This window comes from Acipenser ruthenus, chromosome 6 (genome assembly GCF_902713425.1).
Source record: "Acipenser ruthenus chromosome 6, fAciRut3.2 maternal haplotype, whole genome shotgun sequence".
Lineage (NCBI taxonomy): Eukaryota > Metazoa > Chordata > Actinopteri > Acipenseriformes > Acipenseridae > Acipenser > Acipenser ruthenus.
The window spans coordinates 36,140,049-36,164,989 of record NC_081194.1 but is presented as its reverse complement, the minus strand read 5'-3'; the positions used below and the strand labels follow the sequence as shown (position 1 = coordinate 36,164,989).

Genomic DNA, 24,941 nt, shown 5'->3' with positions numbered 1-24,941 from the left:
TACGTTGTTCAGTTGCTTTTGCTCATCTGATAATAAACCGATTGTTGTTGAAAAGTTAAATTTATTGCTTTCGTTTCAGTTTTATAAATATGTATGTTGTAAACTGATGTCTGTTCAGATGTTTATTTACTAACATTTTCTTGTTTTGATTTGTAAAATAAATATTCATATGTATGTGTATGTGTATATATATATATATATATATATATATATATATATATATATATATATATATATATATATATATTGTGAAGAAAGAGCAGGGATGCCTTTAAGGAATGGTTTAGTTTAGCGCGTTTTTCCTCTTGGTGAGGCAGCCTTTTGTTTTGGTATGTTTTGGTTTTGTTTCACTGTGGCGATTCATTAAACCACTGTGTTTACTGCTGCCTGCGCCATCACTAGTAGGTGACCAGCGGGGCTAGTCTGGATACCTTCATGGCACAGTCACGGCGAATGATACTGTTCTACCAACTCTGTTACTTCTACGACCGGGACTGGTTAAAACACTCCACCAGAGGGAGCCCAACTGATACTCACCTGTGTTCCTGGCTCACTCCATCAGAGGGAGCCCAGCCTTGGCTTACCTGTGTTCCTGGCTCACTCCACCAGAGGGAGCCCAACGTCAACTTACCTGTGTTTCTGGCTCACTCCACCAGAGGGAGCCCAGCCTTGACCTACCTGTGTTCCTGGCTCACTCCACCAGAGGGAGCCCAACCTCAACTTTCCTGTGGTGCAGATTCGGGACTTTCTACAGGCAAAGCCTGTCACAGTCTGGTCATCTCAAAGTAGCATAGAGAGGGGAGAAGAAGTGAGGTAGTTAGTAGCCCGTACAGGGCAAATAAACGCTTTTGGTTAATACCTTGTGTAAATAAAAGTGCTTACCTGAATACATAATGAGTTTGCTCCAGTCTTTGGGGAAGAAAATACCGGTGTCCAGTAACGCCACACTACCAATCTTTCACAATATATATATATATATATATATATATATATATATATATATATATATATATATATTGTGACATCCGACTGTTTGTCCGTTATACTATTTACAGTGTTTTGAATACACCCGTCAGAAAGACTGCTGCAGGGCTTCTAGGTATGAGTATATCTCCAGTACTTCTAGTGTTAATTGGAAAGCAGAATTTTATATTGTGTGCTTTTTGTAGGATAACAGTTAGTATTTTATAAATGCTGATTTAGTATTAATTGTGATAACTACTTGTGATGAGTTGTGTTAGAGTGCACTGCGTGCATGAGAAGACTTTTGAATATTGTCAAAAATTCATAAAATCCAAGATGGCTGCCACACCATGTGATCAAAGGCCACCATATTGACTACGGCACAACATCCCATAGTCCTCTACATCCGTGCCAAATGTCGTGCGTTTTGGTGCAGCAGTTTAAAAGTTATAGGCATTTGTAATTTTGGTGGAAGGAAAAAAAAATAATATTAACTAGAAGTTGCAGGCAACTTTAACCCTTTGCGGTCCATTTATTCAGCGTGTCTCAGGCGTGTCAGGTCCAATTTATTTTCACACGCGCAGTTTATTTTAGACGCGCTGTTTAAAAGGCACTGCATATCAACAGGACTGCATCTTCAGCCCCGCCCCACCCCTTGTTTGCTGTATTTTTCACATACCTCTTGATAGTAGTGCATACCAATAAATCATACGCCCCTTTTTTTTTCGACTTCTCTCAGCTCTCATCGGTCTCTCTCGGCCATTGAATGGTTTTCTTGGCTTTTTCCGGAGAAAAAACGACTAGAGACCTGTTTTTTACGTCTTTTTGATGATGTCAGACAGGGTCCGACGTTGGACCGGAAAGGGAAAATTGTAATGTCGGACCAGGTCCAACATAGGACTGCAATGGGTTAAAAGGCATTGCATATCAACAGGACACTCAGTACTGCATCTCCAGCCCCGCCCCACCCCTTGTTCGCTGTATTTTTCACATACCTCTTCATAGTTGTGCATACTGATAAATCATCTCCTGATCACTTGTTTTATCACCAAACTCCTCAATAATGCGATCCAAGTCATAATTTTATTACTATAACATCTCAAAAAGCTTTGCAAATGTCTGTGATATTCTTTGAGTGCTGGATGCAGAAGCAGCTATCTTGTTTCTTTATGTCTGTGTTATCTCTGTGGTGCCGGGGCTATGTGTATTGCTCAGATCCGCCCCTTTTTTTTGGCTTCTCTAGGCTTCTATCAGTCTCTCTCGACCATTGAATGGTTTTCTCGGCTTTTTCTGGAGAAAAAATGACTAGAGACCTGTGTTTTACGTCTTTTTGATGATGTCGGACAGGGTCCGACATTGGACCGGAAAGGGTTAAGGCATCCAGGCATTTACAGCAGAAGATATGGTTTTAGACTTATGAAAATGGAAATGATACAAACATTTTGTTAATTGGAAAGTATCATTTTATAGTGTGTGTTTTTTCTAGGGTAATGGTTAGTATTTTATAAATGTTGAGTTAGTATTAATTGTGATAACTACTTGTGATTCTTTGTGAGAGTGCACTGCGCGCTGTGGAACTGTGCCCCCCGGCTGCCAAAGTAATGTACAGCCCGAGATCACAGTAATGTTATGAAAAAATGGCAAATAATATTTAAAAAAATGTCAATTATGATTTATTTATAAATGTGGTGGTGAAGCCGTATGTTTTGTTTATTTTCATTTAAATGTGTTTTGGCAGAGGCGAGGTCAGCAGCTCGTCCTCTGCCAGTAGTATTTAAAAAACTCGTGCAGATTGTGGCTGAGGGGTAATGAGATAATTGATAGTTAACCCCTCGACCATAGTAAAGCTCTCTGCACTCAGTGTGTGTGTTTGGAGGAGTGAACGAGAGCAAGAGAGAGAGAAATCAACACAAAACCTATAGGAACAGTGAAGGTGATTGCCCAGCCTGACCTGTAGTAAGTTTTGTGCTCGAGATTTGTGTTTTGTTTAAACTTTTATTTTCACTCTGTGAGCAGTGTGTTTTGTTAAAATATTTTATTTTCTTTTTGTTTAAATAAACGGTGCCGCAGCGCCTTTGCACCGCAGTACTTGCTTCTTTGTTTTTGTTCCTGCATTCTGGCCTGACGTCACCACACGGCTACCCTGTCACACGTGGTGGTAAGGTTGGGATCACCAGCACCTCCTGGACTCAGGCCAGAGAGGAGGTACTGCAGGTGTTTTTTTTCTCTTTTTAAATTATTATTTTTTGTTTGTGAGGATAGAGGATGGGGAGGAAGACCTGCAAAAAGCAGCAGCAGAAACAGCAACCACAGCAGAGCGAGAGGTGGTGGTCCCGGGTGCCAACTCAGTTTGGACCCCCGGACTGGGCGACTAAGCAGGAACAATGGAGGGCTGAAGGGGCCTCCATGTGTGACGCCTGTGGCGAGTTCAGGCATGACAGGGAGGCCTGTCCATATGATGATCCTCAAAATGAGGAGGCCTGGAACCAGGGCCTGATTGGGGATGCCACAGAATGGTTCTGGGCAGTAGACCAGACCCAGTTGTCCTCAATGCCCAAGAGGGAGGAGCCCGAATGTCCACCACCCAAGCCTGCACCAGCAGGGGAAGAGTGTCTGCTGGCCCCACCACAGCCAACAGAGGAGAGCAGCTGGGATGCCATCCTCCGTGCTGTCATGATCACCTGCTGGTGCCCCGTCTGCGGAGAGCTGGAGCATTCCCCACTCAACTGCTCCCATCACGACCAGCAGAGGGAGAATGCCTGCTGCCTCTGCCTCCACCACCTCCAGTGGCAGGAGCAGAGCAGCAGGAGCTGCCTCTGTCTCCACCACTGCCAGAAGGGGAGGAGGCCCTGCCACCTTCGCTGCCAGAAGGGGAGGAGCCCCTGCCGCCTTCACCGCCAGAAGGTGGAGGTGCCTCTGCCTCCTCTACCACCACCACCTGGAGGAGAGGAGCAGGAGCTGCCTCTCCCTCCACCTTCACTAAGGGGAGAAGTGGAGCTCCCACTGCCGCCTTCATGGCCAGGGGCTCCCCTCCCGCCGTCGCCGCCTTATGGTCCGCCATCGCCTGGGGTCAGCAGCTCTGCCTTACCCGCGGACGCTGGAGCATCATCGCCCAGGGATGCCTGCCTTGCTCCGCTGAAGGATGCCACACCCGCTCCGCTCAGGGATGCCACGTCTGCATTGCCTGGGGTTGCCTGCTGCTCCGCATCGCCTGGGGTTGCCTGCTGCTCCGCATCGCCTGGGGTTACCGGCTGCTCCGCATCGCCTATGGTTGCTGGCGGTCTCGCTTCGCCTGGGGTCGCTGACGGTCCCGCTTTGCCTGGGGTCGCTGCCAGCTCTGCTTCGCCTGGGGTTGCTTCTGGCTCTGCTTCGCCTGGGGTCGCTGCCGGCTCTGCTGCGCCTGGGGTCGCTGCCAGCTCTGCTTCGCCTGGGGTCACTGCAGGCTCTGCTGCGCCTGGGGTCGCTGCCGGCTCTGCGTGGTAGCAGGAAATTGTGTGGCCTGAGCCCCAAAAAGGGGAGCTGACGGCCATGAAGAAGGGGGAGAATGTCAGGAGACCACTTCCCCCACAGCAGTTTCGCTGCAGGAGATTGTGTGACCGGAGCCCCAAAAAGGGGAGCTGCCGCCCATGGAAAAGGTGGAGGAGGTCCGGAGACCACCCCCACAGGCAGCCGGGCGGCTGCTAAAATTACCTTTGCCAGAGGAGCCAGCCTGTGTGCGGTCAGCCTGGCCGCTACAGCTATTGGGGTGGGAGAAGGGTCGCCCCCATGGACACCTTGCTTCCCCCTCTTCCGGGACTTTGAGACTGAAGGGGGAGGTGGCCGTTAGAGCCATGTGTGCTTTGCACAAGGGAAGGGGTATGTAATCAGGCGAGGAGCCCTATGTTTTGTTTATTTTCATTTTCAAATGTGTTCTGGCAGAGGCAAGGTCGTCAGCATGGGTTACAGTGCGCAGGTGTAGTGATGATGTGATTGTGAAACAGAAGACAGACAACAAAGTTCACAATCCAAACAGGTTTTATTGTTTATAATCCTGGTCTGGCGACCACAAAGAATAATCCCAGGCAATACACAGTAACATGTATTGCACTGTTTCAAAACAACAGGTTGCAGTCCCAAAATAATAAGACACATTTCATAAATAATAAACACAGTAGAACACACACAACGTCCAGAGTGATTATTAATGTGCTTGTGGTGATTTACAATTTATTTGTGTCCAAGGTGCAGTGTTGTCCGGGTTTAGTGCTGGCCTTTAGCAACAGCTTCGGATCGTGTTAGCCGTCTGATAACAACAAACAAACAGTTTTTAGACAACACAAACAAAACACTTATGATTACAATACAGGTCTTCTTCTGGTTTAGTGTTAACCATAACAAAGTCACAGATTACTTCGCTATGTACCCTTTTAGTACCATCAATCATGACTCCTTGGTTAACTAGTGCAACCGCTCCTCAAGTCCACGGATGCCACATAGTTTCCCTTCAGGGTCGTTGATTTAGTGTACCATAGCTCCGCCCCCTTTCTAGGTGACCGACTTCCGTCTAACCCTGGGAATTAATTGTCTGGCCATCCACTCTGTTCCCTTTACACAGCGACCTTACAGGTCAGGAGAGAGATTTATCACCAAGAATCATTCTGTCTCTGTCACAGCTCTCCACAAATATTTGTTATTGTTCTTACACTGCGCTGCTTGTTGAGACATTGTAGCATCCTGTGACTCTGCAGGTTTGGAGAGCCAATTCTTCCACTGGCTTGATAGTTTGTGTTCCTTTTCTTTGCGTTGCTTTTCCAACTTTCTGTACTCAGCTCTTGATGGTTTCTTCTTTGGTCCCATTTTATTGCAATAACGATTGTGAGAAAAAAGTTCTATTCTACCTTCAGTGCTTATTTGTCAGCCAATCGGCACCCTCTGCTCTTTCATTTGTTTCATCATGTTATTTTGGTTTTGCATTGTTATTGCACAAATAATTTTTACTTATTATTCGTCAGTCAATCGGTGCCCCCCTTAAGTCAGCACCCTTTTCAGTCAAAGCTACGGAGATAAGTTGATGTTTCACTTCGTTTCTGAAATAATTTTGCAATAATATTAAACGTATAATTCTATTTTAGCCTAGGTTCTGATTAAATTCTTCGATGTTATTTCTTCCTACTGCCTTTTCATTTGTAAATACAGTCAAACCTGCATTAAGAGACCACTCAAGGAACAGTCTAATAGTGGCCTCAACACAGGTGGTCTCTTAAAAGAGGGCTGTGAACGTGTGGGTTGCCATGGGTAGTGATAGGGTGATGCAGGTGCTCCAAACAATGACAAACACAGAGTTCACCGTTCAGTTTCTTTCTTTTTAATATCCTTATGGTCTCCTTGACCGGGTTTAAATTATAAAGCTGGCTTTACCCAACAATGGGTATTGCCAGCGCCAAAACAAGGGGTTGCAGTCCCCCGTGACCGGGTTGAAATAATAAAGCTGGCTTTACCCAACAATGGGTATTGCCAGCGCCAAAACAAGGGGTTGCAGTCCCCAAATAATAATCACAAAACACAGACACAAAACAAACACAGACACGTCTCTGGACAGTGAGTGCTCTCAGTGCAGGTGTGGTGCTGGAAACAGTGGTGCCGGTTGCAGGTGCAGGTGCAGTGAAGTCCAGGTGAATTGCTGGCCCCAGGCTGCAGCTCCCAGATCCTTGCTTAATTAGTCTGGCAATGACAAAACACACACGGTTGCAAAACAAACCAAAACACTCAACTCTCGCTCCAAACAGTCCTCGTTTCCTCCCATCAACCACAACAAAGGAACCGATTACGGCGTCACGTCCCCCTAAAGTACCCTCAGCCCGTCCCCTCCGATAGCTAGTTCAATCACGTCTCCTCCAATTCATGAATGAAACTTTGCTTACCGTACTAGGGCGGTGACTCCTGGTACCATGACGCCGTCCCTTTCCTGAATGGCCGGCTTCCGACTGCCCCCGGAATGAACTGCCCAACCATTCAGTACGGGGCACGCAATTCCTGCTGTACAGTGCTCTCACAGGTCAAGAGGGAGATTGTTGATTCAAATTCATTCGCTCTCTGTCACAAGGGCCCATAACTTATGAATTTTCTATTTGTCTCTGACATGCTTTCCTGTAATTATGTATGTCATTTTTAATAACATTCATTTCAGTAATGCATTTACAAAACAAATTATTTTGTGAAAGTAATGAATGTTTGCCTGTCTCAGGTCACACAAAATGTTTTAAATCCTTTGTAAATTTCAATGCCTTTCAGGTACGTGTTGATTCATTGTATCCTGAAACCAACGCCAGCATAAGATCTTTTTCGATTACCACACACATTGTTTTCATACTCTTATAAGTATGGCTTGAATTTTTCTGTGTTTATTTTCCTTAACTTCAGGTATTGTATATCTTGTGCTAATTTCTCTAAAAGGATGTTGGAAAGCAGGCTGGCCTGCTGATCCAGGGACTGATCTACATCTTTGACGCTGGCACAGCATGACTCGTCCCTTTCGTCTCCTGCAGTGTGGTCAACAGTTCCCACTCCCAGGTACACCGGGAGCTAGGAAACGAGCCGCTAGATTATTTGGCTCAGACAGCTCCCCCTCTCCTCTTCCAAGGAAGAGCACGCAGAGGGAGCAATTAAAGGAAGAGGAACAGGAGCCGCAGTAGAAGGCATTCTGGTACTGATCGGGTTGCGTGGCAAAAGGAGAAGCTTTTTGAAGCTATGAACCAGCAACAGTCCCTTTTGACAGAGCTGCTGCGAGGCCCTCCCATTGTCTCAGTCCCCAGGGTTCAGGCACCATCACCTGACCCACAACCAGAGCAGAAGGATGCCATGTCCCTTACTGCATCTGAGGGCATGGAACCTGCCCGCCTGAGCACACGGAACCAGATGTCTTGGGTCCTATGATAAGCCCATCCCTGTGAGAGGAGCTCGCCTCCCTGATCAGACATGCTACCACGGCCCTGCAGGTGCCTTGGGCCACAGAAGATGAGCCTAAACACTCTCTATATTTGATAGGGTGCCTGCTGCTGTGCGTCAGTGCTCCCCCCCCCCCCCTGTTCTCCTGGATTTTTTCCATAAGGTGCAATCATCCTGGTAGCCCCCAGCAACTGCCCCAGCTGTCTCCAGGTCAATGGACAGTTTGTATAAGGTGCACAATGCAGATAAGCTGGGCATGGCCCAGTTTCTGCCTGTTGATCCTTCCATCGCCTCTTTGGTGCAGATGCCTAATCTAGCATTGCTACAAAAGAACGTTTCATCTCCAAACAAACAATGCAGCGTCACTGAAATTATGCTGAAAAAGGCCTGTACGTTGTGGTAGCTACAGTAGCATACTGGTGGCTTACTAGTCTATTCTGCTACAATCGTTGTCCTCAGACCATAGGTCCTCACCCCTCCAGTTGGACGAACTGAGCCTGGTCAACAAGCACCCGCTCCAGTTGTCTAAGTGCAATGGTCAGGTGTTGGGCAGGAGCATGGCTGCATTGGTGGCAGCAAAAGGCACCTCTTGCTTGCTCAGGCTCGAGTACCTGACAAGGACAAGGCGTTGTTACTGGATGCAGGGTATACGTTTGGGCCAGCAGTGGATGAGATGCCAAAATGCTCTCACCAAGCACGTAAGTCTTTCAAGGAGTTGGTATGCCTTCTCCCCAAGCACAAAGCCTCAGCCCGTAAGCCAGCTGAGTATTGGCAAAACAGGTGTGCACTGACACAAAAGTAGATTCAGGGTCCTGCAGCCCCTGCTACAGCTAATGCTCAGAACCGTTTTCACAGTGCACAACACAGAGGCTGGCGCAATTATTGTCGCCCAGCTCACAAGCCACAGGCGCGAGCTTCTAAGAGCCAGCAACCCTAGTGATTTGCTGCCACAGGTCCAGGGCCCATTCTATCAGGCCCACCTGGATTACTGGCGATCATGCACCACAGACACCTGGGTGATTACCGTCATCAGAGCCGGTTACCCTCTACAGTTTCGATTCGGCCCCCCTCCCTTTCAGGGCATGATTGCAACTAGGGTCATGAACCCTCAAGATATTGTATTAGTGTCTCAGGAGGTGGCAGCCTACTGCACAAACAGGCAATCTGAATTGTCCACCCTCTCGGCGAGACAGAAGGGTTTTACTCCAGGTACTTCCTGGTGCTGAAATGGGATGGCAGCCTCAGACCAATCCTCGACTTCAGACAGCTGAATCTGTGCTTGAGAGTCTGAAGATGCTGACAACGTGGCAGCTGTTGCATTCAGTAAGGTCAGGCGACTGGTTCACTACAGTGGACCTCAAGTCAAGGACGCCTACTTTCACATCCCTAGAAGACCCGGCCACAGAAAGTACTTGCGGTTCGCCTTTCCTCCTCGCCAGAGGTGGCCCCCACAGTTTGGAAAGGCAACTTCACCCAGAGGTTGTGAACCTCATCTGGGAGAGGTTCGGGTGCTCACAAGGCACCGCGTACAAGTTCTGTGTACTGCCATTTGGCCTCTGTCTAGCTCCTCGCACTTTTTCAAAGTGCATGGATGTAATATTGGCCCTTCTGAGATTAAAAGGCACCAGAGTGATCAATTACCTGGACGACTGGCTGATAAGTGCCGAGTCAACAGCACAGGCAGAGTTACACATGGGTATCACGGTGAACCAATTGAAAAGCCAGTTAACGCCTGCTCAAAGTGATGTCTATCTCGGCGTAAGCCTCAATTCCAGAAATATGATCGCCAATCTGTCGGACGACAATATCCAGAGGCTAACTGTCTGCTTGGAGCTGCTTCAGCTCAACACAGCAGTGAGGGTACTGACCTTCCAGAGACTTCTGGGCCTGATGGCAGCAGTATCCCAGATCCTCCCCTTAGGGCTCTTACGCATGCGTCCTCTCCAAGCCTGGTTCAACCACAGGGTCCAGCACCCTTAGAACGCCACCGCTTACTCAGTGTCTCATCACTGTATGGAGTCTCTCTTGTGACGGAAACAACCAGCTCATCTGTGCTTGGGCACAGCTCTGGGCTGTGTCACGAGGAGAGAGGTGCTGACTACAGATGCTTCCAACCTAGGTTGGGGTGCTGTCAGGAATGGCTTAGAGTACAGGGAGTGAGAGGGTCTTCACATAAATGTTTTGGAGCTGCAGGCAGTTCACCTGGCCCTGCAGTCATTTTTTCCAGAGATACAAGGGAGACATGTGCTGATACGTACAGACAACACTACAGTGGTGGCTTATATCAACCACCAGGGCGGTCTCCAGTCTCTCAGTCTCTCAGTCTCAATCATGTTGCCCGGAAGCTTTTGCTATGGGCTCACAACCACTTGCTTTCAATAAAAGAAGTTCACCTGCCAGTTGTGACGAACTGGGCAGCGGACCTCCTCGCCAGAGGTGGTCCCCACAGTTCAGAATGGCGTCTTCACCCATAGGTTGTGAACCTCATCTGGGAGAGGTTCGGTGTGCAGAGAGAGATCTCTTTGTGACCCAGGAGTCCACCCATTGTCCCCACTGGTATTCCTGAGTGGAGAGAGGTCACCCGCTAGGCAAAGACGCGCTGACCATTGCCACTGCTTCCACTGTGTGTGGAGAAAATCAGGCAAGATCGGGCCCCGGTGCCCTTAATAGTCCCAAACTGGCCCGAGAGAACATGATTCTCGTTATTGGCACAACTCCGGTTTAGTGAGCCCTGGGAGCTGCCAGCCCATCACAACCTGCTGAGCCAGGCACAGGGGACTCTGCTATCCAGATCCAACAGCTCTGCAGCTTTGGGTCTGGCCCCTGAGTGGAGACATTTGAGCTGTCTCGGGTTATCTGACAAAGTCATTGAACTCTTCAGAATGCCAGAGCAGCGTCTATACACTCCCAGTATGGCTATAAACGGGGTATATTCCTGATGTGGTGTCAGTCATGTGAACTGGACCCTACGACTTGCCCCATGGCAGATATACTCAGTTTTTGCAGGACCTTTTTGATAAAGGGAAATCTCCCTCCACACTTAAGGTCTTCCTGGCAGCTATCTCAGCTTGGCATATTAAAATTGACTCGTCTCCCCAGGAGCACACTTCCTGGTGGGACACTTTTTGAAGGTGCTCGGAGGTTACGACCCCTTAGAAAGGACCTTGTCCTTCACTGGCGACTTAATATAGTGCTGGATGTGCTTACAAAACCGCCATTTGAGCCTCTACATTCAGCAGAGCTTTTCTGCTTGCTATTACCTATGCTAAACCAGTAGGTGAAATGCAAGCATTTTTAACAGCACTAATCCTGCTTTTCTCCCTAAAAGCATTTCTGCTTTCCATATCAACCAGTCAGTGGAACTGGAGGCCTTCCATCCACCTCTTTTCCAGTCTGACAGGGAGAGAAAGTTCCATACGCTCTGCCTGATTAGGGCACTGGCGTATTACGTTGACTGCAACTAGAGTTGGCGGGTCTAAGTTCCACGGACAAGCCCTGTCTAAACAGATTCTACCGACTGAATGTCGTAGATCAGCAGAACCCTGGTTTTGGGACCAGAGTTGTTAAGGGCAGCTACTCTTTCGGCCCTTTAACGCACTTTTCATTGTGTTTCACTTTGTCCTGGGGTAGTTAGCAACACACCTTAATTAGACTGTTTAAATGCTAAGGTTACTCAGTGTAACCTTGCAGCAGAGGGCCCTCTCACTGTACTGGGACCATATGCCATGAAGTTTATCTTCCTTCTTAGCACATCCTTCATATATATATACGGAATTCCTAGCTATGTTAATTGAATACATTTTGGGGTACAAATGTAAGGTTTTTTTTGTCCTCGGTAGGTATCCATGATAGATGCTAATTGTCACCTGCCTGTAGCAGGTATTTAAACAGAGGAAAGATGTTTGTTCTGGGCAGTCTCCAGTCTGTGTGAAGAGAGGGGCTATCATGGTGAAGAGACCTGTGTGGTTAAAAAAAAAAAAAAAACACAACTATGTAAACCTTTTTGTTTGTGGTATATCATGTTTGTTTTGTAACTGGTGTGGGGCTAATTACGTTAGTTTGTTTAATAATTAATTTTAACACTTAATTAACTTGTATAATTAATACAGTTCAAATTAACATGCGTTAATCAACTTGAATGAATACTATATGACCATTACCATATTAGATCACCAAGTAAACACAGACAATCTATTAGTTATCTGTTAAATAATCTGAATATTCATTCATGTTAATTAAGACCTCATCAATATTATTTTATTTAATCCCCCTCCTCCTTTGTGTAGGATGTTTCAGGAATTTCTCCAGCCAAAAGTCCACAAGCTGCACTGCATCCTGCGTGTTCAAGAATGAATCCAACAGATTAGTTCAGATATGTACTTAAATCAAAAATAATTATTAGTTCCAGGCAATTGTGCCTATACTGGTAAACAGCTTAGCTGCCCAGTTGATGAGTTTAAGGACTGAAAAAAAGTGTAGTTAGTTTTTGTTTTGTTCTTTTTATATAATTTGTTCTGTAATTAATAAAATAAGGCACGAAAGTGCTTAAAAATACCATTCTTGTCTCTGGGTCTGCTTAAAAAGTCTATTGAACCTTTAAAATAAGAACAATCTTTCACACATGACAAATACAATATCTAAATAATGTTCTATAGGTTTTTTTTTGTTTTGTTTTGTTTTTTTTTAATTCTGTCTCAATCTGAAAATTCTAGGTGATGCAAAATGTACATTGCAAAAAGAGATTATTGTAAAACCATCTCATCTACCTGTTAAAAGCCATCGGAATACCATTGTTGTTCTTCATGTTGTTCATCTTTCATTTCAGTTTCACTTTGTACAATTTAGATCTTGACTTGTGTCATTTTAAACATGATCATATTGTTTCTGTAACTTGTGCTTTACCTTTACTAGGCAGCAATAGAAAAGGTGAAGGAAGGTGATAAACTGGTTGCAACAAGTAAAATAACACAGCAGGACAAGGTGACCATGGCCAAGCGTGTAAGCACTATGTCCTATGCATTGCAAGGTAAATTAAAGAGTTATATTTATTATCTAATCAAGTTTTAACTGGCCCTCCAAACACTAACCTCATTTTAAACAATACAGGCTTGCTATACGTTGTAGCATGTGTTATATTGCAATAACGGACGCAAAACAGTGTTTGTAGTCTTAAACACGTTGCTGGTTTATTCTGGCTGTTTACAATATCCTCTCTACCATCAGTCGCCCGTCACATCCGTTTTCCCAACCACTCTCACTTACCACATCCCTGCAAGCACGACACACATTCACAACATCCGGCAACACGTAACCTAGCAACCACACAGCATTGACTGACTTCCAAAACACAACAAAACAAAGCAGGAAACAGAACATCAAACAAACATAACATTTTCCCCCCTTTCCCACCAAGTTCAGGTGTGGAATGAAGTCTCAAAGTCCCGTAAATGCAGAGGACGTTGGCGGACTCTTGGAGGATGTTGCACTGGTCCTGCTGGTTCAGGACCTGCTATGACAGTATCATCGCTGACCCTGACGGGACAGAAGGAGGCTCCCAGCTGGCTGAATGACTGGGTCTCTGACTGGGTTTCAGGTGACAGTACTTTCCTCATCCTACTGGCGTGCCACCGGGAGCCATCCTGGAGCAGATAGGTTGCTGGTCCCAGCTGTCGGCTAACACAAAGTGGTGGAGACCAGAAGGATTGCAACTTGTTACCTCTGTGAGGCCGCTTAACTCGAACCCAATCACGAGGATGTATTGTAGGTGGCTTTGTCCTGTGCCTTTTGTCGAACCTCTGTTTCATTCGCTGTTGGCTCCGTTGGACGACAGTGCGTGCAGTAGATGGAGTAGGAACAGTCCCCGGGGGTCGTAGCCTGTCCAATGGAAGTTGCAATTCACGTCCTGTCATCAACCGTGCTGGTGAGGCCCCTGTGGTTGAGTGCTGAGTGGCCCTGTAGTGCATAAGTGTCTGCAGTAAGGCTGTTTGAAAGGCACAGCCTTGAGCTAGATGTGCCCGGATACCATTTTTGAGTGTTTGATTAAATCGTTCCACCCCCCCATTAGATTGGGGGTGGTAGACTGCTGTACGAATGTGTTTGATGCCGTTGATGCTGAGGAAACTAGAGAATTCATCCGAGATGAACTGTGGACCATTATCTGTAGTGATGACCCGTGGCAAACCCCAGCGTGCAATCAGTGTGTCCAGTATGTGGACTATAGTCTGGGAGGTGACCGTCCCAGTGGGGACGACCTCAGGCCATTTAGAATGCAGGTCATAGACAACCACTAAATAACGCTGATGATGGGGAACACCATGTATTTCACCACAAATGTCCAGCTGCAGATGTTCCCAGGGGTGAGATGGCCAGGTAACTGGCTGCAATGGCGGTGGGGCAGGGAGTCCCGACTTGCCACTGACCACACAGGCCATACAGTCTTTGACCAGAATCTCGATATCATGGTCAATGCCGGGCCACCACACCAGGTCCCGGCAGCGTTGTTTAAACTTGACGATGCCCAGGTGACCCTCATGTGCCATATTCAGCACCCGTGCACGTAGAGCACTTGGCACCACTGTGCGGTGGCCTCGTGCCACACAGAAATCATTCCAGCAGGACAGCTCGTCTTTAATCCTGGAAAATTGTTGCAGTTCGCCAGATACCTGCCGTGGCCATCCGTCTGTAATATAGGAACGTAGAGTGCGGAGGGTAGGGTCCTTCTGCGATGCCTGCTGGAGCTCTTGGAGGGACACCATGTCCTGCAGGGGTCCGTGAAGCATCTGAATCAGATCTTGCTCAGTGTCTTCTGATTGGGATCCCTGCTCAAGCGCTACAACTGATCTGGATAAGAGGTCAGCCACTGCATTATCTCGCCCCGGGGTGAACTGGAGCTGAAAATTGTACTGCTGTAGCCGATCTGACCATCTGTACAATCTGAGTGGTCTGCGTCCCGTGCCCGAAGTAGACATCAGAGCTGTGAGTGCTTGGTGATCTGTTCTGAGAGTAAACGCCCGACCATACAGGTACATGTGCCAGCGTTCACATGCCCAGACGCAAGCTAGCGCTTCTCTCTCTCCCACTGAGTATTTTTGTTCTGTGGGGTTCAAAGCACGGGAAGCAAAAGCTATAGGCTTCTCCACACCCTCTTGTATCTGGGATAAAACAGCCCCCACTGCCGTGGCCGATGCGTCACATGTGACCAAAGTGGTGCTAAGGAGATCAAAATGAGCCAGAATAGGGGCTGTGGTGAGCTGGTTTTTAAGCATGCGCACAGCTGCTTGGCAGGCCGGGGTCCAGTCCCAGGGGGCCTCCTTCTTCAGAAGCTGCCGTAGCGGGGAAGTGGTGGCAGAGTACTGTGGCAAGAACCGTAAATAATAAGCTGTCATTCCCAAGAATGAGGCAAGCTGAGAAGCAGATTTAGGCTCAGGAACGCGGTGAATGGCTTCCACATTGGACTGGAGGGGACAAATCCCATGGGCTGAGAGTCTAAAACCCACAAACTCAATCTCGGGCACAGCAAAAAGACATTTGTCACCATTCAGCGTTAGGTTGTTCTGGGTGAGTGTTTGGAACACTTGGAGCAAGCGCTGATCGTGAACTGCAGTGTTGGGACCATGCACCACAATGTCATCTAAGTACAAGGACACACCTGGAATGCCTGCAAAGATAGATGACATAATTTTTTGGAAACAGCTGGGTGCAGAGCTCAGTCCAAACGGCATGCGTGTGTAACGGAAAACCCCAGTGTGTGTGACAAATGCTGTGAGATCCCTGCTGGTTGGAGAAAGGGGAACCTGGAGGTAGCCTTGGCGTAAATCTAATTTACTGAAGACAGTGGAACCGTAGAATTGGGTAGTGAGCTCTTCGGCTGTAGGTAGCGGATATTTGTCAGGGATGATTGCTTTATTTACAGCGCGCAAGTCCACACAAACTCTGATTCCCCCTGATTTTTTTTTCGCTATGACAAGATTGGAGATCCAGGGGGATGCGTTAATTGGCTCTATAATCCCAGCGTCCAGCAGGAGTTGCAGTTCTGTTGAGACCTGGTCCCGCAAGGCAAGTGGGATGCGGCGCAGAGGCTGGATGACCGGTGTCACTGTGGGGTCCACTTTCGGCTGGTGGATGAAGGCAAAGAGAATGCCCAAACCGTCAAAAAGTGCTGGCCATTGTTGCTGCCAGGGAGTGGAGACTTGCAATATTTCTGTGCCACTGTAATCTGTCAGAGAAAATCCAAGGCTGGTAAACAAGTCAAGGCCCATTAAGTTGGCCCCAGTTCTTGTAATGTAGAATGTGAATGTAGGCACATGCCTGGTGCCATAGCGTACCGACAGCTCCAATGTACCCAGAACATCAATTTTGGCATGTCCGTATCCGCTGAGGGCAGTGGAGGAGTGTTGCCGGGGCAGGCTGGAAAAATACTGCCTGTATGTGTCAACATTTAAGAGAGAAACCTTAGCCCCAGTGTCCAAGAGCAGAGGAATGCACTTGTCATTGAGATATATATCACATGTTTTAAAACATGATGGGGTTAAGAGCACAGTATGAATGGTAGCCGGAGCTGAGAACGAGGTCTGGGGCTGATCAGATGCTGAAACTGAGGTGGAGCGACACCACCTGGCAAAGTGATTCAATTTGCTGCAATTCCTGCACCGTTGGCCCCGGGCAGGGCAGTCAGTGGCTCTAGACTCGTGCCTGGTGGACCCACAGTTCCCACAACGTGGCCTGGAACGTGCAGGGCGGTGCTGCGCTTGTTGAACTGCGAGGGCTGAAGTGTCTAATGGGTTAAGAGGCTGCAGCATTTTCTGAACTGCACAGTCTGTAGCTGTAGTAGGTGAGGATGTCTCTGTCAGTTTCTGTGCAGTGATAAAAGCTGCTTCTACTTGGGTGGCAATTTTTTGTGCTTGAGTTAATGTTAAATCATCAGCCTCCAATAATAACCTCTCTCTCACTTGTGTACTGGAAGTCTTTTCAATAAGCTGGTCTCTAAGCATCTCATCGTGCAGTGCACCGAATTTACAAGGCAGCGCTAATTCTCTTAATGCAGATATATACTGAAGTATGGACTCACCAGGCCGTTGGCTCCGTTGTCGGAATTTAAACCGGCGGATGAGGACGCTCTGAGCGGCTCCGAAATGTGCAGCGAGAACCCCGACTGCTTCATCAAAAGTCGAGGCAGGACCCAGTGTCAGGAAAACGCGCTGTCCCTCTGTGCCCAGACAGTGTATCAGTATAGCACGCTTACGCGGGTTGGCCACGTCTTCCAAGCCCATAGCAAGCAGGTATGTATTAAACGAGTCCAACCAGCGAGCCCACGGAACCGGCGGTTCGCCAGGCAGAGCCAAAAAAGGAGGCGGTGGAGTAAACGAAAATTCCGCCATCTTCGTCGCCAATGTTATATTGCAATAACGGACGCAAAACAGTGTTTGTAGTCTTAAACACGTTGCTGGTTTATTCTGGCTGTTTACAGTATCCTCTCTACCATCAGTCGCCCGTCACATCCGTTTTCCCAACCACTCTCACTTACCACATCCCTGCAAGCACGACACACATTCACAACATCCGGCAACACGTAACCTAGCAACCACACAGCATTGACTGACTTCCAAAACACAACAAAACAAAGCAGGAAACAGAACATCAAACAAACATAACAGCATGTTTTAGCAATAAGACACAATTGCTAGGTTAATTGTTTGGCATGAGTATCAACCTAACAGTATCTGTGCAAAACTTTGTCCATTTTGGATCATTGATTCTACTTAAATGTTGAGGGTGTCAATAAGTTTAGAGAATTTTAAAGTTAAAAAAAAAAACATGTGAAATGGGTACCTACTGTAGTAGTTAAGTTGTTCATTCTAATCAGGAAACTATTCAAATAACTCTCTAGTCAATAGAAGACCTAATATATTATTGATTCATCAGCATACTATGTATTTATTAATCTGCTCCAAAGATGTAACCAGTTTCTTCTGCTATTTTAATTTCAGCTGAAATGAACCACTTCCACAGTAATCGCATTTATGACTATAACAGAGTGATGCAGCTCTACCTGGAACAGCAAGTCAAATTGTATGAAACGGTGAGAGAATACCTCCTTTCCTATCCTATTTATTTGTGGATGTTGTTGTCATTGGTACATGATCCTGTAAAGCCATGTGAAGTTTAGGAACTTCAGAAAACTGAAAAAGCCAGGGTCAGTTTAAATCTACCTCTCTTTCAAGTCCGTGCCGTGCTTTTATATTTACATATTCATCCCCAACCTTCACCTAATTTTCAACCTTGCCAAAAATGCTGGTATACATACTGTCAACAGTATCTCTTTATATTATTTTATAAAAATGTTGTTTTTAAAACAAGAGTTGCCCTGACTGAATCAACTTTCATGTGTGCCAAGTTCCTAAATATATGACTTGCTGCTGTTCCTGTGACTGCCGTCGCTCAGTAAATTGCTAATACCAAAAAAATTTAAATGTTGTGGGTGATTTCTTTAAAAATCATCACATTGTTTCCCCTGGTATTCCAGTTTAAAATGTGTGTTTAGGTTTGGATGAATGGAATTGAAGTCAGGAATCATGAACAAATGAAGTATGCTAATGAAGGACGTGCACAGGTCTGTGCTACACACCCTCAAGCTCGATACACCATGTGCACACCCTGTTCCTTTGATATTGTGTTTAATAAAAACAAGAATCAGAATTAACTAGCCTACCACATAATTAAACCTCTGCATAAATAAACATGATACATGTAAATCAATATACACACACAAAATGTACAATTAAAAATACTTAAGAATAGTTAAGAAAACTATCGTGCATGGCTCCAAAGTAGGTTTACTTTTCATAAATATGTTTAACACATTAGTCATTGGAAAATGGGAGTGCTAATTAAAGGGTGAGCCAAATTATCAAAGCTTCTGTTAAGAGTCTTTGTAAAGGAAGTAAATTTCAGATTTTTTTCTTGGATTATAATTATGCTTGATAGGAAGTGGTGAAAAAAAAAGAAAACAATATGTGGATGCAATAGCAACCACAATAAAAAATATATACAGCTCTGGAAAAAATTAAGAGACCACTGCAAAATTATCAGTTTCTCTGGTTTTACTATTTATAGGTATGTGTTTGGGTAAAATGAACATTTTTGTTTTATTCTATAAACTACTGACAACATTTTTCCCAAATTCCAAATAAAAATATTGTCATTTAGAGCATTTATTTGCAGAAAATGACAACTGGTCAAAATAACAAAAAAGATGCAGTGTTTGTCAGACCTCGAATAATGCAAAGAAAATAAGTTCATATTCATTTTTAAACAACACAATACTAATGTTTTAACTTAGGAAGAGTTCAGAAATCAGTATTTGGTGGAATAACCCTGATTTTCAAGCACAGCTTTCATGCATCTTAGCATGCTCTCCACCAGTCTTTCACATTGATGTTGGGTGACTTTATGCCACTCCTGCGCAAGAATTCAAGCAGCTTGGCTTTGTTTGATGGCTTGTGACCATCCATCTTCCTCTTGATCACATATAGCTGTATATACTTGGTTACCATAATGTGTTTGTCTTTCTTAAAATATAAGACCTAAACAGTGACAGGAATTCATATTAAGTATAATTTACTGGAATAAAATGCATTGGGCCATTAAGTCTTGCGTTGAGCAGATTGCACTGAGTTGAAAAGGCCAGGTTGTCAAACGATACTGATGTTACAATCAAAGACATGACAGGACACACTTAAAAACACTGCTTAGGCAGTGTTCAGCACCCATCAAATCAGAAGGAGAATGATGGAGCTGTTATGCTTGAACAAACTGAGTATAATGGTGATAAAATGAATGTGTCACATGTCCGCAGCACGTGAGCTAGCATAAGCACTTTTTTTTCGTTCTCTTTGACAATCTGTAAATGTACAGGGATACATTTTTGAATCATTCACCCATGCCATGTGCTCATTTGTAAAAGGGAAACAAATGGCTAAAGTTTCAGAACTTGCACAAAGCAGCTAAAGTGCTTGTAGGGGCCTGTGGCAAAGTGATTACCAGTGTGCAGCGGGGATCAGTAAACAGACAGACAACAATAACCCAGGTGCAGTGGTGTTTTAATTTTAAATCCAAGTGTCTGATGACACTAAACACACAGTAAATAATAGCAATGATAAGCAATACAGCGGCATGTATTGCTTCACTGTAATCCGCGGGTTGGTCTCGAAATAATAAACAGTCCCGTTCTTTAAACACCCACACAAAACACAAACACAAGTCCACAGTGAGTGATTTAGTGCTCGTGGTGTAATTGCAGTTTATTGTGAACAAAGGTGCAGTGTTGTCCAGGTTCGTGCTGGCCTTAAACGACAGCTCCTAGATCATGTTTAGCCATCTAATAAATCACAAAAAAGCACAGTATTAGACATGACAAAAACAAACAAACACTCACGGTATTACAAGACGTTTTTCCTTTCGGTTAGCATTAACCATAGCAAAGGAACAGATCACCTCGCTCCGTCCCCTTTTGCACCGTCTATCATGACCCCTTGGTTAACGAGTGCAACAGCTCCTCCAATCCGCAGCTGCCACATAGTTTCCCTTCCGGGTTCGATGATTTAGTCTACCGGAGCTCTGCCCCCTTTCTGGATGACAACTTCCGCCTAACCCTGGGAATTAATTGTCTGGCCATCCAGTCCAGGGCATTCTGTTCTCTTTACACAGCACTCTCACAGGTCGGAAGGGAGATGTATCACCAAGAATCATTTTGTCTCTGTCACAGGGCCCTTAAATTAATCTCCTGGTTTATTTATTAAAGCTTTGTAACAAAAGTACAGTATTTGTCTTATACTGGACTGTGTAGGTGATTGCTGCAGTAGGTAATATTCTTGTCTCCAGAGTGATCAAAAAGTTACCAAAAGGCATCTACAAGGAGCACAAAATTGTAAGAGAGGCTATTATCCATGTTTAATGTGAAATCAAGGTCTTGTCTCTTTGAATGTTGAATGCCATGGGCATATTTTTTCTTAAATGTATCACGCGGATTTTATAAACTAAAAGGTTTAGTTTTGTAATATTATTTAATATTTTTATTGTGTTGTTGTATTACTGCTATGCAACACCCTTGTCTATCATTTGTTCAGGAGGCAGTGAGATTGCAGCTGATTTTCAGACAAACCATAACACTGTAGGCACTTATATTAGCACTGTAGATTACCTTTAGGACAATAATGATGTTGCACATGGCAGCAGTACAGCAGATCAGCAGGTTGTCCTGAATTTCATTATTTTAAAAAAAGACTGGGACTAGTGTCGGTAACAACAAAATCTCTTCTAAACCGTAATTACTGGACAAACCATTTTTGAAATGAATTTGCTTGTTCTTTTAAACAATTTATACATTTTGTTTACAGTCAAGTCCACACATATGAAGCTAGAGACTAACTAGGTGTAAGTGACAAAGCACTCCAAGTATGTAAAATACATGACTTGTTAGCACCTAATATACTTCTGCATAAGCTAATAATGTCTTTACTTTTCTAGATTGCAGAGAGGCTGAGGCAGGCCCTCGGTAGGTTCACCACCATGTAGAGAAGAGAAGAAACCCTAAGTCCAAGGTGGGCTGCCATCTGTAATGTACTTTATCTAAGTCGTTGCCACATTTCATAAGAGAAAACCCCAAAGAGGTTATTGAGTTTTTTGCTCAGGTGTTGCATGCATGGGTTTGTATTCAATGGGAGAAGCCTCTATACTATAATGTTGATACTATTAAGTCTCCCGTCAGACACATTGTAAATCAGCTTAATTATACACAATGTATATACATGCTAATTATGTTTTTCTAGCCTATACTATTATTTTAACATGGGAAAACAAGCCAACTATTTAAAACATTGGAAAGTATAGGGAGGCCTGGACCAGCATTAAAAAGGTTAGAATTCCTGAAAAATATAAATACAGATATTTTTTTTATTTTAGTAAAATGTCAGTCCAAAATGTGTTCATAACATACATAAAGTTTTTTTTTTTTTTTTTTTTTGCTATTGACAGGTTTTTGTAAAGCCAAATGCCTTATTTCCAAATAGAAACCTGATTCCAACAATATATGAATGCTTTTTTTCATTAGAAAAATGATCTTTTGGATTGATTTTGATTTGAATCAATGCTGTTTCTGTAGCTGAGTCCAGGATATGTGTAGTATTCAGATCTTATTGCCACAATTACAACACTCAGCCACTATGAGACACTTGCTTTGCACTGTGTAAAAACACTATGATTTTAATAAAAAAAAAAAAGTTACAATGGAAGTGACATCTGTCTTTTTTTTTTTTTTTATACATGTCTGTGACGGTGCAGTGGGTGTGGAACAGACGTCACAGAGTCACTTATACAGGTGCAAATACTCTACCACAATGGTAGAGGGCAAACTTTATTAAAGGGGAACAAAAGCAACAAAAATATAAATCATAGGTCCCAATAGAGCAAGTCCCTCTCAGCTCTTTGGGTGCACTTTTGGGGTGGTGAAAAGTGCTGGTGCTCAGGTGCTGAAGTGTCCAGTTCAGTTGTGTGGGGCGTGTGATGTCCAAGGTGAAAAGTGCTGGCAGTATTATGGCAGCTCCTTGGCGTCAGGGATCACTCTGACCCCGGTCCTGACGATAAACAAATCAAAAACCCGTAGAACACAAACAAACAAACAAACAAACAAACAAACAAACACACAGCTCAGCAACCCAGGTTTAGTATTACCTCAAAGGCCCCGCACTTACAGAATGACAGCCCTTATATACTAGGAGACTCCACCCCATGATCAGCGAGACTCAGCACCCCTGCCAGTTGTCTAATGCAGCACAGCTGATCACAGTAATCTTGTCCCCTAATATGGTCATTCCGCCTGCACCAAGATGGCCGACTTCCTTTTCCGCCCCTCTCTCCAAGCCGGCCCGTCTCTGAACAGGCGTGCAAGTACCTCTGCTTAGCGCCCTCTTGGGTCGGGAGGGAGATTTGCAGCTCAGATCCTCACGCTCCCTGTCACAATGTCCCTAAGGTTAGCCACTGTTTTGTTGTCACAGTTGCTTTTGTTTTCCAATAGTAATTGAAAAGGGGTCTTCCAAAACTAGCTATCTTCATGACAAATGAATGTATCTGCTAAACCTTTTTTTTCCTACTGAATTCATTAATTGCCAGAGGGACGGCACATGATTTGCATTTTACTTGGTTTGATTTTGGCAAGCAGTACCCATGCTGGATATTATAGAGCACCGTGTAATCCACCTTGTTGCATCAGCCTCTTATAATAGGAGTAATCCCTGTATAAGCACATATACTGTCTGTGGTTGATGCAAGCCAGAGTTATTCCCCAGTGCTCTACAACAGTGGTGCACAAAATTTGGGGTGTGGAAAGTCAGTAAGGGGGGCACGACTATGACTAAAGGGGCAGTTCTGTAAAACATTATTTGTTTTTTTTTAAAGGATAGAACATTTTAAATAAATACATAAATGACAGCCAATTTTTACCTTTCAAATGTGCCACTGACGATCACTCTAGGACTTGTAGAACCGGAGAAATGATGTTTGGAGTGGCGAGTGTGTGAGTGAAGCTGCAGTGAACAGAGCCGAAATGCCGATTTCCATGTATGGGGCGACAAGTGCAAAAAGCACTAATGTTTTACAACTGTTTTTTCCTGGATTTAATGTAAATCACGTATTTTTTCCTAGATTTAACGTAAAAAAGTCCAGATTTAGCTAAACACATAATGTTAACAAACACATTCTTTAAAGTTGGATTGTAGCAGCTCTGCACCAATGCTAAATCAAACGTGTCAATGGGCGTGGGCTTGCATGTTAGCTTAGCCTTCAGATATACCGGTAGCTGGCTAAATCTTTATATTTTTTTTTTGTGAAAACCCAGATTTATTTTTTAAGAATTATTTTCTTAGATGTAATTGCTAAATGATAATGTTTTTCAGATGTATCTGTTAGATAAATGTTGAAATCGCGAAGTTTAAAAAAATATTAAAATTCAAAGATTTATTTGTTAGAAACCCAAATTTAACATGTCAGCTAAATGTTCACTTGTGAAGTGTAAAAAGAAGATATAGACTGATTTTAAATGTTGAATTTGTGATACGCTTATGTAGTTAGCTAATGCTGGACTTTTTGTAGTTAAATCTAGGAAAAAATAATTAAATCCGGAAAAAAGACACGTGTTAAAATATAAAGTTAGTTCTACCTTTTTAATATCTGTGTCATTGTGGGCGGGGTGGGGCAGGGCAGGTGGGGGGGTGTCGCACAACAAAATGCTAATAAAAAGGGGCCTTATATAAAAAAGTTTGCGCACCACTGACAATGTCATACAATCTACAATGTCATACAACTCTAGCTGTGACTTATCCTGGCAGGGTACATGTGTGTTGTGAAATTCTTCCAACACAATAGACCTTTTGTAAAGATAAATAGTATTGTTTTACAAGCTAATTGTTTTGGTGTTTGTTTATTTTTAATATTAACATTTTTAATTGAAGCATTTTCCTTCTGTTTATTTTTCAGAAATATAGTATTATAATTTTATGCTGTTTGTTGTCCAAATATTATATCAGTTTATTTGTGTTATATGAAGTTAAAATCTGACAGACAGTAAATACACTTTTTGCCTGACACATGGGATCATTTAAACGATAGTGCCTGCTGATGAAGGCTCTACCATGTGGTAGTTGACCGTGACTGGAGTTGTGTCCCGAACCAATGTCTTGTTTCTTCTAATTTAATATATTATATTTTCAAATATCAAATCCTGTTCTATAGTAACATCTGAAATGTGCACAGGACTATTGAGCTAAATATAACAATTTTAATATTTTGATATTCCTTTTTGTCATTTTGCAACGTTCTACTAGAACTAATGGCTGTACTAAGCAATCCTATATTATCTGTGATCTCTTAGAAGTAGCCCATGCAAGCTTATTTGACCAAATAGGGAAAAATAAGCATACAGTACGAGGGGTTTAGAGACCTCTTAATTGTGTTTATTCAACATTGTGTTTATGCAAACACTTGCAGCAGCAAAGGTCATTCAA

The 24,941-nt window shown here is 44.3% G+C and overlaps 1 protein-coding gene across 3 annotated transcripts in view; it reads left to right on the top strand.

Moving 5' to 3' along the window:
- Window positions 1-22,163, top strand: part of LOC117411388 (sorting nexin-9-like) — a 227,263-nt gene extending 205,100 nt beyond the window's left edge. For all 3 annotated transcript variants that reach the window (XM_059025354.1, XM_034921779.2, XM_034921780.2), the window contains 3 exons: window positions 12,799-12,913; window positions 17,874-17,965; window positions 21,412-22,163. In XM_059025354.1, coding sequence (XP_058881337.1) covers window positions 12,799-12,913; window positions 17,874-17,965; window positions 21,412-21,459 — 255 coding nt within the window. In that variant the 3' untranslated portion in view covers window positions 21,460-22,163. The remainder of the gene's footprint in view (window positions 1-12,798; window positions 12,914-17,873; window positions 17,966-21,411) is intronic.
- Window positions 22,164-24,941: the final 2,778 nt, after the last annotated feature.